The 12,817-nt window shown below is 51.2% G+C and overlaps 1 protein-coding gene across 1 annotated transcript; it reads left to right on the plus strand.

The window, feature by feature from the left end:
• The first annotated feature begins 1,701 nt into the window (after positions 1-1,701).
• On the plus strand, positions 1,702-3,855 carry GPR84 (G protein-coupled receptor 84). The gene is made up of 2 exons (XM_047741670.1): positions 1,702-1,785; positions 2,285-3,855. The coding sequence occupies exon 2, from the start codon at positions 2,293-2,295 to the stop codon at positions 3,511-3,513; it is 1,221 nt and encodes a 406-aa protein (XP_047597626.1). The 5' UTR covers positions 1,702-1,785; positions 2,285-2,292; the 3' UTR covers positions 3,514-3,855.
• Positions 3,856-12,817: the final 8,962 nt, after the last annotated feature.

Below are 12,817 nucleotides of genomic sequence, written 5' to 3' on the forward strand. Positions count from 1 at the left end.
GGACCCTGGGATCATGACCCAAGAGGAAAGCATACGCTTAACCAACTGAGCCACCGGAGTGTCCCAGGTCTCTCTCACTTCGAGCCTGCATACTTTCACTTCTTGAGTGCACTTGCTACTTGAGTGCAAATCTTCCCGTGGCCTTCAGGATAAAACCCCAGCTCCTTAGCATGATGCACAAGGACTTCCTCCATCACTGCCCTCCTCATTTCTCCAGAATCTTCTCTGTTGCTCCCTATCTCCCAGTCTTTGTTCACCTCTATCTACCTCTGTGACTCCATGCATTCTGTTTCCTTTGCCTAGAATGTCCTTCTTCTTACTTCCTCCCAAAAGAATCCTGTTCATCACTCAAAACCCAGCTCAGATATCTCCCTGTAAACTCTTTCCTGACCTCTTCTTTAGCAGTCTCATTCCTTTTCTCCAAGCCCCTGTTACACTGTAGAGTAAGGGTGGGCAAACTTTTTCTTAAATGGCCGGATGGTAACTATTTGAGATTGTGTTGGCCAAGAGGCAAAACTAAGGGATGGCACTATGTAGGTACTTATATAACCATTTATTTATTTATTTATTTTTTAAAGATTTTATTTATTTATTTGACAGAGAGAAATCACAAGTAGGCAAAGAGGCAGGCAGAGAGAGAGGAGGAAGCAGGCTCCCTGCTGAGCAGAAAGCCCGATGTGGGGCTCAAACCCAGGACCTGGGATCATGACCTGAGCCGAAGGCAGCGGCTTAACCCACTGAGCCACCCAGGCGCCCCTATATAACCATTTAAAAATGGAAAAAAAACCTTCTTGGCTCATAGCCCATACAAAAACAGATGGGCAAGGGGTGGGAATGCCTGGCAACTCTTGATCTGAGGGGTTGTTAGCTGAAGCCCCATGTTGGGTATAGAGCTTACTTTAAAAAACAAAACAAAACAAAACTGATGGCAGCCCCAGATTTGGTCCATAAGCCGAAGTTTGCTAACCCTTACTTTAGAGAATCAATTAAACATTTACATATTTACATATCTTTTATTTACATATCTGTGTCCCCTGCTAGACTATATGCATATATTCTTGTATCCCCAGTGTCTAGCTTAGAGTCCAGTGCATAGTAGGAACGAAACATGTGTTAGTTGAGTGAAGAGATGAATGAATGAATGAATGAACGAACGAACAGACGAACAGTGGGCTGTGCCCCTGTGTGGAGGGAAGCCAGAATCCTGGATGCTTCTTTTCCCACCTTTCTTCATCTGGCTCCTTTTATCAGATGTGCTAGGGCACCACATGGGACCCTGCCCACCATCCTCCTCCCCAGTATGAACCACCTCTGAGTCCCAGAGAACAGAAAGGCAGTGCTCCCTCCTAACAAACTCAAGGCCGCTAGGGTGTCCAGAGCTGTTCCTGAAACTTGGTTTTCCCTTAGAGAAGTGGCCCAGATATTCTGATGGTCTGTCTCCATGTCTGGACAATTCTTGGCAATGAACTTAGAGGTGTCCTGCTATGCAAAGAGGGGAGGGAAACAGAATTTATGTCTTTAGGAGGGAGTGAAACAGCTTTGGTGTAAGTAGCAGGGGATTTTCAACAGAGAGGCCCAAATTGCGCTAGCCAAAGCCAAGGGAGGTAAGGAAGGAAGTGGCTGAGGTTGGGTAACTGGGGAATTTCTTATTCATTCAGTCTAGTATAAGACCATGTCTTGAAGCCTGACTGCCCACCAGAAAAAAACTGCCCTTCGAGTGAGTTGGACTTCTTTCCACTGGAGTGAGAATTGAAGACAGGGAGACTCAGGCGAGTACTTTCTGTGGTGGGTGTCCTTTTACTTTCTCTGTCTCCTCATCTCCCAGGTGAGAAAAATAGAAAAACAAAACACCTGAGGCTTGTGTGTGTGTAGCAGACAAGGGCAGGGGAAACTGTAGTAGCACCTTGAATATAGAGAGGGAGTCCTGCGTGGTCTTAGGGGAAAGGAAAAAGATTAGAAAGTCAGAGGGTGTTAGGGTTACTGAGAATATCTGGATAGATATTGAAGAGACCTGGAGTTTGGTGTGGACAGATACAGAGAGATATTTAGATAAGAATTTGGGGAAATTAGGGAGAATCTTTGAGAATGGGAAAGGACTAAGAGAGCCTAAGGAGAAGGTTGGGAATCTCAGGAGGGCTGAGGATACAGAGGCCTGGCAATGGCTCAAGAGGCTGGTGAGTTTCCAAAACAGTTCAGGTGTCCAGCGGCCCATAGCTGATCAAGAGCTCTAAGTCCAAAGCGAGGTGCTGACTCCTTCTTCCCCTTACTCCTTCCGCCTCTTTAGCCTCCATCATGCAGAACAGCTCCGTCACCAAGTTCTCCTGCTACCATGCATCTGTACTGGGCTATCGTTATGTTGCAGTTAGCTGGGGGGTGGTGGTAGCTGTGACGGGCACCGTGGGCAACGTGCTCACCCTGCTGGCCTTGGCCATCCAGCCCAAGCTCCGGACCCGCTTCAACCTGCTCATCGCCAACCTCACGGTGGCCGATTTGTTGTACTGCACCCTTCTCCAGCCCTTCTCTGTGGACACCTACCTCCACCTGCAGTGGCGCACTGGCGACACCTTCTGCAGGGTCTTTGGGTTTCTCCTCTTTGCATCCAATGCCGTCTCCATCCTCACCCTCTGCCTTATTGCCCTGGCACGCTACCTCCTTATTGCCCACCCTATGCTCTTTCCCCAAGTTTTCAGTGCCAAGCGGATGCTGCTAGCGCTGGTGAGCACCTGGGTAGTGGGCGTGGCCAGCTTTGCCCCTCTCTGGTCCATCTATACCTTGGTGCCTGTAGTCTGCACCTGCAGTTTTGACCGCATAAAAGGCCGGCCCTACACCACCATCCTCATGGGCATCTACTTCGTGCTGGGGCTCAGCAGTGTTGGCATCTTCTACTGCCTCATCCACCGCCAGGTGAAGCGAGCAGCACAGGCACTGGACCAGTACAAGCAGTCAAGTGTTCACTCCAGCCATGTGGCTGGGATGGAGGCTATACCCGGTCGTTTCCAGGAGCTGGACAGCAGGCTGGCATCAGAAAAGCCCAGTGAGGGGATTTCATCTGAGCCAGTCAGTTCCACCACCACTCAGACCGTGGAATGGGACTCATCAGAAGTGGGGAACCAGCACAGCAGGGAGGTAGCTAAGCAGATGGCAGAGAAAAGCCATCCAGAAGCACCAGCCAAGACCAGGCCAACTAAAAGGGCCCAAAGAACTCAGGACTCTCCATCAGAATTTGGGAAGGTTACTCGGATGTGTTTTGCTGTGTTCCTCTGCTTTGCCCTGAGCTACATCCCCTTCTTGCTGCTCAACATCCTGGATGCCAAAGCCCACGCTCCTCCGGTTGTCCACATGCTCACTGCCAATCTCACCTGGCTCAATGGTTGCATCAACCCCGTGCTCTATGCAGCCATGAACCGTCAGTTCCGCCAAGCCTATGGCTCCCTCCTAAAACGAGGGCCCCAGAGCTTCCGTAGGCTCTGCTCCATTAGAACATTGTCCCCAGTCACCAGAATCCAAGACTGACTGCTCCAGAACTAAAGTGGCCACCTGGTAGGGAGTGGATGAAAGTAAGACCTGTGGGCATTTTCACAGACAGTTTTCCTCACACCCCCAAACCAGCCTTCTCCATCCCTTGATGAATGCTTCATCTCTAGGCTACGCAAGGTGCATTATAATTAATAAATGAATTTTATTCTTTTAATGCTCGGTTGTGGTCTTTGAGGGGAATAGGCCAGGATTGGTTGCAGCTGGAACCTAATCGTTGAGAGTTTGGGGGGACCTAGGTCCCATTAGGGTTAGAAAGCAGTAGGCCTAGGACACAGCCCTCAACAGAGGGATTTCCAGGTATAAAACATGAGTTGGTTTAAGAGGACACATCCCTGTGTTTTTGTTTAACTTGCCAGAAATGGCCCCTGCCCCTAACTACTGCTGCCAGGACCCACCACCCCCATCCCTGCAAACAGGTTTATTCAGCTCAGAATAGTCTTGTAATCCAGCTTTGATAGCCACTCCAGTGAGTTGAGCCCCCTGGCCCTTGCCCTATTCAAAGAGAATGGTTGTGGAAGAGGACTCCTTGCTCTGTGGAAATGAACTGAGCTAAGCTGAAGCAATGGGCAGATAGGAAGGGGTCCCGGCTATCCTAGTAGTCACAGTGGTCAGAGCTAAATCAGCTGATGACCTGACCCCTCACTTCCCCAGACTTGCTCTTGCCATCCTGGGTTATGAGAACAGAACAGAGACTCTAGTTAAGAGAGTTCGGGGGTCCACCTGAGGGGAGACCATACCATGCCCTTCCTCTAGCATGACCAACATCCTATCACCCCTGCCAGGCACACGTGTGAACTTAAAAGAGAGTACCTGTGACCACTAGGTGACGCTGGTTCTCTGCGTTTCCTTTTTGGCATCCCTGTTGAGGACGGAAGGTGTCGGAGGGACTGTGAGCCCACAAACCACCTCCCACCCAGCCAGCAACAGTGATGACCCCGAGATCTGCACCTTCTTTCTTTTCCCCAAAGCTTACGACGTTAAGTAACGAATTAGACATTTCTTATTCATGAGATATTTATTGTCTATTTAGTTGCGGTGAGGGGGAGCAGGGTGGGCACTGTACAGGCACTGGAATGTGACAGTCATGTTGACAGTGATGCTGCTCTGGCCACAAGCTGTCCCCTCCTTCCTCCTGAGTCCATGGTTTGAGGGAAACAAAGTGAAGACCAGAGAGATTCAGACAAGGACTGAAACAACCAGTCGAGGTGGACAGATCAATGTCCTCACCTTCAACACACTTCCAAGCCCCAGGAATCCTGTGTCCTAATCCAAAACATGTATTTCTGAGAGTTCTTCTTCTGTTTGGCCAATGGTAGAGTGACTCGTAAAAATTAGGCTGCTGTCTAAACTGAGTCAAGCTTGGACTGCTGAGGCAGGGGTGCAGACAGGAGGGGTGAACAGCAGGACTAATAAAGAACAATAGCCACAGTGTAGAGACAAGGGTTCCAGTCAACGCTTTCCAATGATTAGCTCTGTGAATCTGAGCAGCATCCTGGACCATCTGGGCCTCAGGTTTTATCTTGTGTATAAAGTTCGGGGTGGGGAATCATCTTACCCTGTGCCCGGTACTGTCTGAAACCCTGCAAATATATAATTTCATGTAATTCTTATAAAATTTACCACGAAGTATTTATTATAATCTCATTCTTACCAATGAAAAAAATGGAAGCACAAAGAGGTTAAGCAATTTGTCCAAAGTAGAAGAACTATAAAGTGGTATGACCATGATTTGAGGGTGGTAGAGTCGCACTTCAGCCCACATGTCTAACCACTATAGGACAGCTGTCTTTCTAAAACTAGAATCAAGTTAACAGATAATCCCTTAAAAGTCCTTCCTGCTCAGCCCTTCTTACATTCTGAAAGTTGACAATTCTCTGAAGGGCTGTAAAAGGGTTCACTTTTCATGTTCCTTGAAGGCAATTCAAAAGTTTTGGCAAGTAGAGGGGTGCCTGGGTGGCTCAGTGGGTTAAAGCCTCTGCCTTCAGCTCAGGTCATGATCCCAGGGTCCTGGGATCGAGCCCCACATCGGGCTCTCTGCTCAGCAGGGAGCCTGCTTCCCCTCTCTCTCTACCTGCCTCTCTGCCTACTTGTGATCTCTGTCAAATAAATAATAAATAAACAAACAAACAAATAAATAAATAAATAAAATCTTAAAAAAAACAAAGTTTTGGCACGGAGAAAGAAGCAGCAATAGAGATTGAAGTTAGACCTAAGGAGGGACTTCCCAAGTATCGGTCGCTGGAAAAAATGACTCACGGGACACAGGAAGAAACTCTGGAGCCTGGGACCAGAGGGGCCAGTTCTTAGCAAGAAAACAACCCTCTCCCCACTCACCCTCCACGGCCCACGCACACACACCTGCCTCTAATTTTGATTAAAAAAAAAAGAAAAAAAAAAAACTAGGAAAAAGGGGCGGAAGAAAAGCAAGGTTTTCTCTCAGGCTTTCTCTCTCCTGTGGGTGTGCATGGCGCGTCTGTGTCCACGCACGAGATCCCTCACGGTGCGGCGCTCACGCGTGTCTCGGGGAAGTGTCTGTATTTGGGGGCCCTCGTGAGTGTGAGTGTGTCTCTTTGTCTCTTTATCTCTGTCAGTCTCCCGCGCGAGCCCCGAGCTCTATCGCTGACTTTCTGACGCTATCTCTCACAGCTTCTCTTTGTCTCTCTCCATCTGTCCGTCTCTCCTGTAGGCTGTCTTCATCTCTTGTACCTCTGTTATCGCCTTTTTTCTCCTAAACTCCACTCTCCCTCCTCCCTCCTTCCCACCCCGCTCTCCCCGCGCCCCCTCCCCAGTCCCCCGCCCCGGCCGTTCTTACTCGCTCACACGCTCTCTCTCTTTCGCTGTCTCTCACAGGCAGATTTATGGTCAGCCCAGGGCTTCTCATTGGCCAAACGCTGACAGAACTTGATTTAACGCCTCCTCTCATTGGCTGAGCTTGACAGGCCGATTTACGAGTCACTCTACCATTGGCCAAACAGCCTTGGCCCTGATTTATGGCTCAGTGGCTGCAGGAAAGGGGGGGCGCAGCTGGGGAAGGAGGATGCCCCTCCCCTCCCCCCGCTTCCTTCTCAGTCTCCCCTGCTTTCTCCTCTTTCTCGCCCTCCCCTCAAGGAACCGCGCTCACTGTACCTGTTCCTACAGTCCCCTCCTCCCTTCTCTTTCATCCCTCGGGAGGAGAATTGGGGTAGGGGTGGGGGGGAAATCCGAAGTCGAGGATGGGAAACTGGAGGGGTAAACATGGGCAGGGGAGATCTGAGGGGGTAGGGGTAGGGTGACAGTGGAGTAGGGAGAGAAGATTGAAGATGGAAAGAAATTGAACTGAAGAGCAAAGGGGAAACTGAGGGGATCAAAGGGGTGATAGGAAAAAAGGAAGGCTGAAGAGAAAAGGGAGACTGAAGGACAGGAAGAAGGGAATCTGAGAAGAAAGGAGAGACTGAAAAGACTGGACATATTTGAAGGGGCAAATGGGCTGAAGGTTGGGAGGCGGCGGCGGGAATCTGGGAACTGGGAGACTTCTTTTCAAACCTCACTATCCAGACTGAGTAAGGGACTGAAATTTCCCTTCAGATAATGGCTCTGAAGAGGAGGAGGCTTAGAAGAGCAAAGGCGCAATAGAGAGGTGAGAGAGAGGGGCAGGGGAGGAGAACTGGAAAGTAATGGTGAAGGAAAGGGGGAGAAGGATGGAGAACTAGTGGAGAAGACAGAACTAAAGCGGGGTTGGGGGGTGGGGGGCTGTAGTGAGAAAAGACTAATCTCTAGAGGAACTAGTGAGTGAAATAATGCCCACTCCTCCTCTCTAAGAAGACCCATAGACGCGTGCATGGGGACAAGTCTGGCGCCCTACCCCCCCCCCACCCCCCCACCCCCACCCCTGGGTTGCTGGGATGTTCTACTTCAAGGCTGTGGTGGGCTCCCTTATCCCTACACCTCACTCCTCCCCCTTGCCCACCTCCCCCGTTAAATTTATGAGTTCAGGGCTGGCCTTCAGGAATTAGGAATATTTATGCTTCTTTGAGAGTGAGGTTTGGAAGGTGATAAATAAGGGGCCATGGTGGGGGGGGTGCAGCTGGGGGCTCCTATTTTTAGTGTGGCCACTTTCCCAAGACCCCCACCCACCAGTTCCCTCTCATCCTGAGCCATATTAGGGAGCACTGAGGGAGGTGGGGAATGGGTTTCAGATATCAGGAAGGGGGTTTGACTACCCTGGAGAGCCCCTCAGAGGACTGCAGATCTTTGCAGCAGAAAGTATTGAAGGCAGATGGGGGAGGAACTTTCTGAGTATCCTGGCATTCTTATAGCCCCTGGAGTGCAGTTACAGCATTTCTGCAGAAGATGGAGAGAAATGGGGAGAAGCCAGTTTTCCCTCTGCCCCTCTAAGGTCAGTTGCTGAGAAATAGGGGAGAGGAGCCAGGAAATTCAAAGGCAGGTTCTCTGGCATGTCACCTCCCTCATAGGGAGAGGAAGATTTGAAATCCCCCACCCCCCACAGACCACAACCTGGGTCCCTGGGAAAGGAGGCTAGGAATGTGGGGGCTCAGGGCATCTCCTAGGAGTCTCAGCCTCCACCCCCACTGCTGGCTGCGAATTAAAAACAGCCAGTAGTTCTTGATACTCCCTGCCCTGGGCCTCCAGGAAATGAGGGAGGGAGAGGATCTATCCTGTGATCCACATGCCTTCTCCAGCCCTAAGCTCCCAGAACCATGTGTTTGTGACCCGCACCCCAGTCAGAGGGTTTGTTCTGGGCTTGGCTAGGTAGTGAACAAAGAGGCAGTGGGATGGTGGGGGTGGGGGGTGTCTAAAGAGAACAGAGAGAGCTGGAGAAGAGCTGCCCCCTCCCTACACACTGTGCCCTCCATCCACTATGGCTTTAGCAAGGATGGCCACAGTGCATGCATGCAAGTACACATGCTGGACTCTGCTGCCTGGAGTGGGAGAAGGGAGGGAGAGAAGGGTCTAGACTGGCCCTTTAAGAGCCACTTAGGGTCAGAAAGCCTGGGCTACAGAGAGGGGAAGGAGCTGATGTCAGAAGACGGATGGGCAGCAAGATGGGGATTGATGCTAATGGGGGAGTTAAAGCTAAGTACCCAGACACTCAGAGGGCAGAACTGCAGATCTGTCTTCCTTATGCTCACCCCCGCACACACACCAAACCAAGGCTGTAAATCTGTCTTCTCAATTGGGGGAAGGGGGAGCGAGGAAAAACGAGATGCTCTCTTTTCCCTTTTCCTATTTTTTCCTTAACCTGTGCCATCCCCACCCCAATTCCTTTGTCCTCTCCCAACCCATGACCCTTTTCCCCTAAGATTTCCAATTTTCGACTTTTCCATCAGGAATTGAGGTAGTAGTTTCAGCTTGTAGAAGGAAACCACAGGAAGGTCTCCTTTACCAAATACTGGATGGGAAAGGGTTGGTGGAATTGTGGTGTGAATCCAATAGGCTGGAAGCTCCCATTTGCCTCAGTTTCTCTTCCTTCCACCCTCTTTTCACTTGGAGGTAACTCCAGCAGCCTCCTCCCAGGACAGTAAAGGTAGGAAGTAGGATGCTGGGTGCCAGGAGCTGGAATGAGTGTGAGAGATTCAAAGTTGGGTTTGTGGAGCCCTCTGACACACCGAGATGCTAGAGGGGCTAGTGGGCCTTCAAGGGCAGCTAGAGAAGCTGCAGGAGCTGTCCGCAGAAAGATATACGGTTTGGTTTCTCGGAAACTCCTGGATCATACTGTTCCCTCTCCTTGACCACATACCCCACCTGCTAAGTAGAAACAATTTCGGGCCAATAGTCTATTTATTGTAAAGGCAGGGTCCAGCTGCTCCTCATACCTCTCAGAAGGCAGTTGGGGATTTTAGGGACGAAGGCCTTCTCAGTAGTGTTGGAACTAGCAACCCTTGGGGAATTCTGTGTCTTCCTTAGGTTCAAGCAAGTCTTTCAGGACCCACAATGACATTTCTCTCTCTCTACTGGCAGTCAGGGCCTATTCTGGACAAGTCCTTCTATATTAAAGGAAGTCCCTCTCTGTCTCATCTGTTGCCATGCTAAACCTGAACTCCTTGCTAGTCCTGGAAACTGCTGCCTGATTGCTCCCTGGTTTCCCAATCCTCCTCAGTATCCATAAGATAAAGACCCTCTCAGGGCGCCTGGGTGGCTCAGTGGGTTAAGCCTCTGCCTTCGGCTCAGGTCATGATCCCAGGGTCCTGGGATCGAGCCCCACATTGGCTTCTCTGCTCCGCGGCAAGCCTGCTTCCTCCTCTCTCTCTGCCTGCCTCTCTGCCTACTTGTGATCTCTCTCTGTCAAATAAATAAATAAAATCTTTAAAAAAAAAAAAAAAAAGATAAAGACCCTCTCTTCCCTCTTCCCGGGTTTTCGTTCAGAGGCCTAAAATCACCTCAAGGCCATCCTCTCTCTGTTTCCTAAGTCTTCAGGGTCCAGAGAGAGAACAAGGCCGGAGTGAGAGAAGTTGGAGGTTGTGAGCCAGAGCCATTAGAACCCAGGCTCCCAGCCTCCCAGCATCTGGCCAAGCACTCCCTCCCAACCCAAGGAGGTCAGCCATTGCCCTCAGCCCTGGTCTCTGGCTGCTTCTCTGTCCGGATGATAAATCCTGTCTTTGTCTCTCCCTCCAACCCTGGGCCCCAGGCGCTGGGGGTCAGAGGCTGGGGGAGGGGTCAGCGTGGAGCGAGGAGAGACACAAGGAAAGTGGGAGGAGAAGATGGACAGGAGCAGCTGGTGAGCAGGCACTGGGGGTGGGCAGCGAGGGGATGGGGCCTCTTCTCTTGATTCTACAGATCCTGACTGCACATTCCAGCAGGCCAGCATTCCAAGTAAGCAAGTCAGGATTCTTAGGATGTAGAAGTACCTTGGGAATGACCCCCCGGGAAATCAGAAATAATGGGGGGTGGGGATTGGTGTGGGGTGCTTCAAGGAAGGAATGAGAATATTGTGAGAATCAAACTTATCCCCACCAGACCCATACACAATGTGCTGTGCATGCACACACTGAGACAGACAGACAGACACATGCATGCATACATCTAAGATTTATGGCCCATCAGCATGAGGGAGCCCAAGAGAGCCAGCCTGCCCCTGGGCTGGCCGTCTCTAGCTGCCTCCTCTTGCTGTGACTTTCCCATCTCCATCTTTCCATTATTTTCTGTTCCCAGGTTTGCTGTTCTTTCTTGCGTCAGCTTCTCTCACTCTCCTAGTTCATTAGGCTGGCTTTTCTGCTAACTCCCAACCTCTGCTTCTTTGTCTCTCAGTCACTTTTTCTCTCTCACTACGCTTCTATCTTACTCCCCACTCTCCTATTTCCTTGAACTCTCCACCTGTCCTGCCTCTGCTGCTCTTCAGACCAACAATTCCCCGGTACCTCAACTGCCACCCCTGAGCCTCAGAGGGATGAGAAGGAGAAAAGAGGCTCTGAACGAGGCCCTACTTCGGTGGCAGGTCTTGGACCATACTGTGTTACGTTATGGGATGGAAGGGGGGACAGGGAAGCCAGATGACCATCAGAGAAGCTCAACTAAGGGAGAAAAGATGAAAGAATGGAAGACAGAAAAGATACAGAAGAGCAAACACTAAGGAGAGGAGGGTAAGAACTAAGGGTTCCCTTTAAGTGTATTTTGGGTCAGTCTGAATGGGAGGAGCTGAGGGGCATCTCCTGAGTCATAGCAGAGACACAGAACCAGCAACAGGATCTGCAGACCCAGCCAGAGAAACTAAGATGTGATATTCACCAGGCAGCCACGGTTCTGGGCTCTCTTGCCTACGTGAGGTCTCACAGACCTCTTTCTCCTCTGCAGACAGTCTTAAGAGTGCTGGTTCCCTCCCCACTTGCCTCCTCCTCCCCTAACACCTCCCCTAGCCACCAATGCAAATGACATCAGCTCTGGCTGCCACTGTCCTTAGCCCTGCTGATGTACTCTCCCATGGGTGAAAGAGAGGCCAGTCACCTCTGCTCCACCCATTCATTCTCCAGCCCAGGAGCTGGGGCTTATACATGCCAGTACCCCAGGGTGGAGTAGGAGGGGGCTGTACCAGGAAGCCATCTGCAGGACACAGTGGAAAAGAAAAGGGGGGCCCCCTGGGCACCGGGGGGAGGGAGAGGAGCTGGAGGGGGGCACTTGAGGAAGAGGGGCTGCAGCACTAAATCACTCTGTGGGGGGCTCTCTCTGCCTGAGCTCAGTGGGGTGGGTAAAGGATAGACATTCGGGGAGGGGGAAAGAATGGGGAATCGCCACATCTGGCAGGCAGGTGTCTGGCACTGTTCAGGCTCCAGTCACTTTCCCAGCCAAAGGGAAAGAAGGGGGAGAGGGGAGGAGGGGGCTTCCCAGGGCCCCCTGGGGAGAAGGGAAAAGCTTACAAACAGAGACCCAGAGGCCCAGAATCAGACGGAGACCAATGGAGGGAGATAATCAGACCCTGCTCCCTAGTCTCTGCTTTAGTCAGTGCTGGAGAAGCGTTTGCTCATAGTTGTGAAAGAAAATTGCTGGCCAAAGGTCTGGATAGGACAGGCCACCAGAGTTGCATTCCTCGTGGGAAACAGAGAAGACAGGAAAAGTTCAAACCAGGCAGGCTGGGGAAACAAGCTCAGAGAATTTCAAGTTTGAGAACTGGGTAGAACTCTATTCTCCACCTGGTCACTGATCAGCCACCACCACCCTCCTCTACCCCAGCTCTCACACTGACATGCCCTCCCCAGCCAGGATCTGTACTGGGTATTAAGTAGACGGTAAGGCTGGACACTGCCTCTTCCCCATCTCGGACAGGCAAAAACAAAGATCCCTAGCCCTCATCCAGCCCCCTGTACCCCAAATTCCAAGACAGGACTACAGGGCTGATAACCCAAGCATTTTCTTTGTTTTCTACCTGCTGACGGGGGATTCTGGGCCAAGGTGCCCCCCAGCTGATGAGCTGTAATTGCCAGGTTCTCATACAGCAGGCAAGACTGGACAACTCGGTTTCATGTCTCCATGCTGGAGAGGCTCTTCCCACTCCTTTTACCTTCCTTCCCTCATCCTTTCCTGAGGTCCTAATGTGGTCTCCTGCTTACTCCTGGAATTGCAGGCCCATCTTAGGAGCTGTGGAGGTGACTGAGGAGACCCTTCAAAACTGCAGTGCAGAGGAGGGCTCCCCACGCTCCCCCCTCCTGAAAATCCTGCAGAGGAAGGGGGAAAGAAAACCAAAGCATTCTCCTGTCGCCGCGGCAACCATAAAACCCCCAGCTAAATCCATCTTGTGAGCTCACCGCCCCATTAAGATGCAGGGCCAGGCTCCGCGCCAGCCCAGCCACAT

Source organism: Lutra lutra, chromosome 8, assembly GCF_902655055.1.
Source record: "Lutra lutra chromosome 8, mLutLut1.2, whole genome shotgun sequence".
Lineage (NCBI taxonomy): Eukaryota > Metazoa > Chordata > Mammalia > Carnivora > Mustelidae > Lutra > Lutra lutra.

Bases quoted from the DNA above. Each gene is read 5' to 3' on its own strand.
- GPR84 (XM_047741670.1), top strand. From the start codon at position 2,293: ATGCAGAACAGCTCCGTCACCAAGTTCTCCTGCTACCATGCATCTGTA.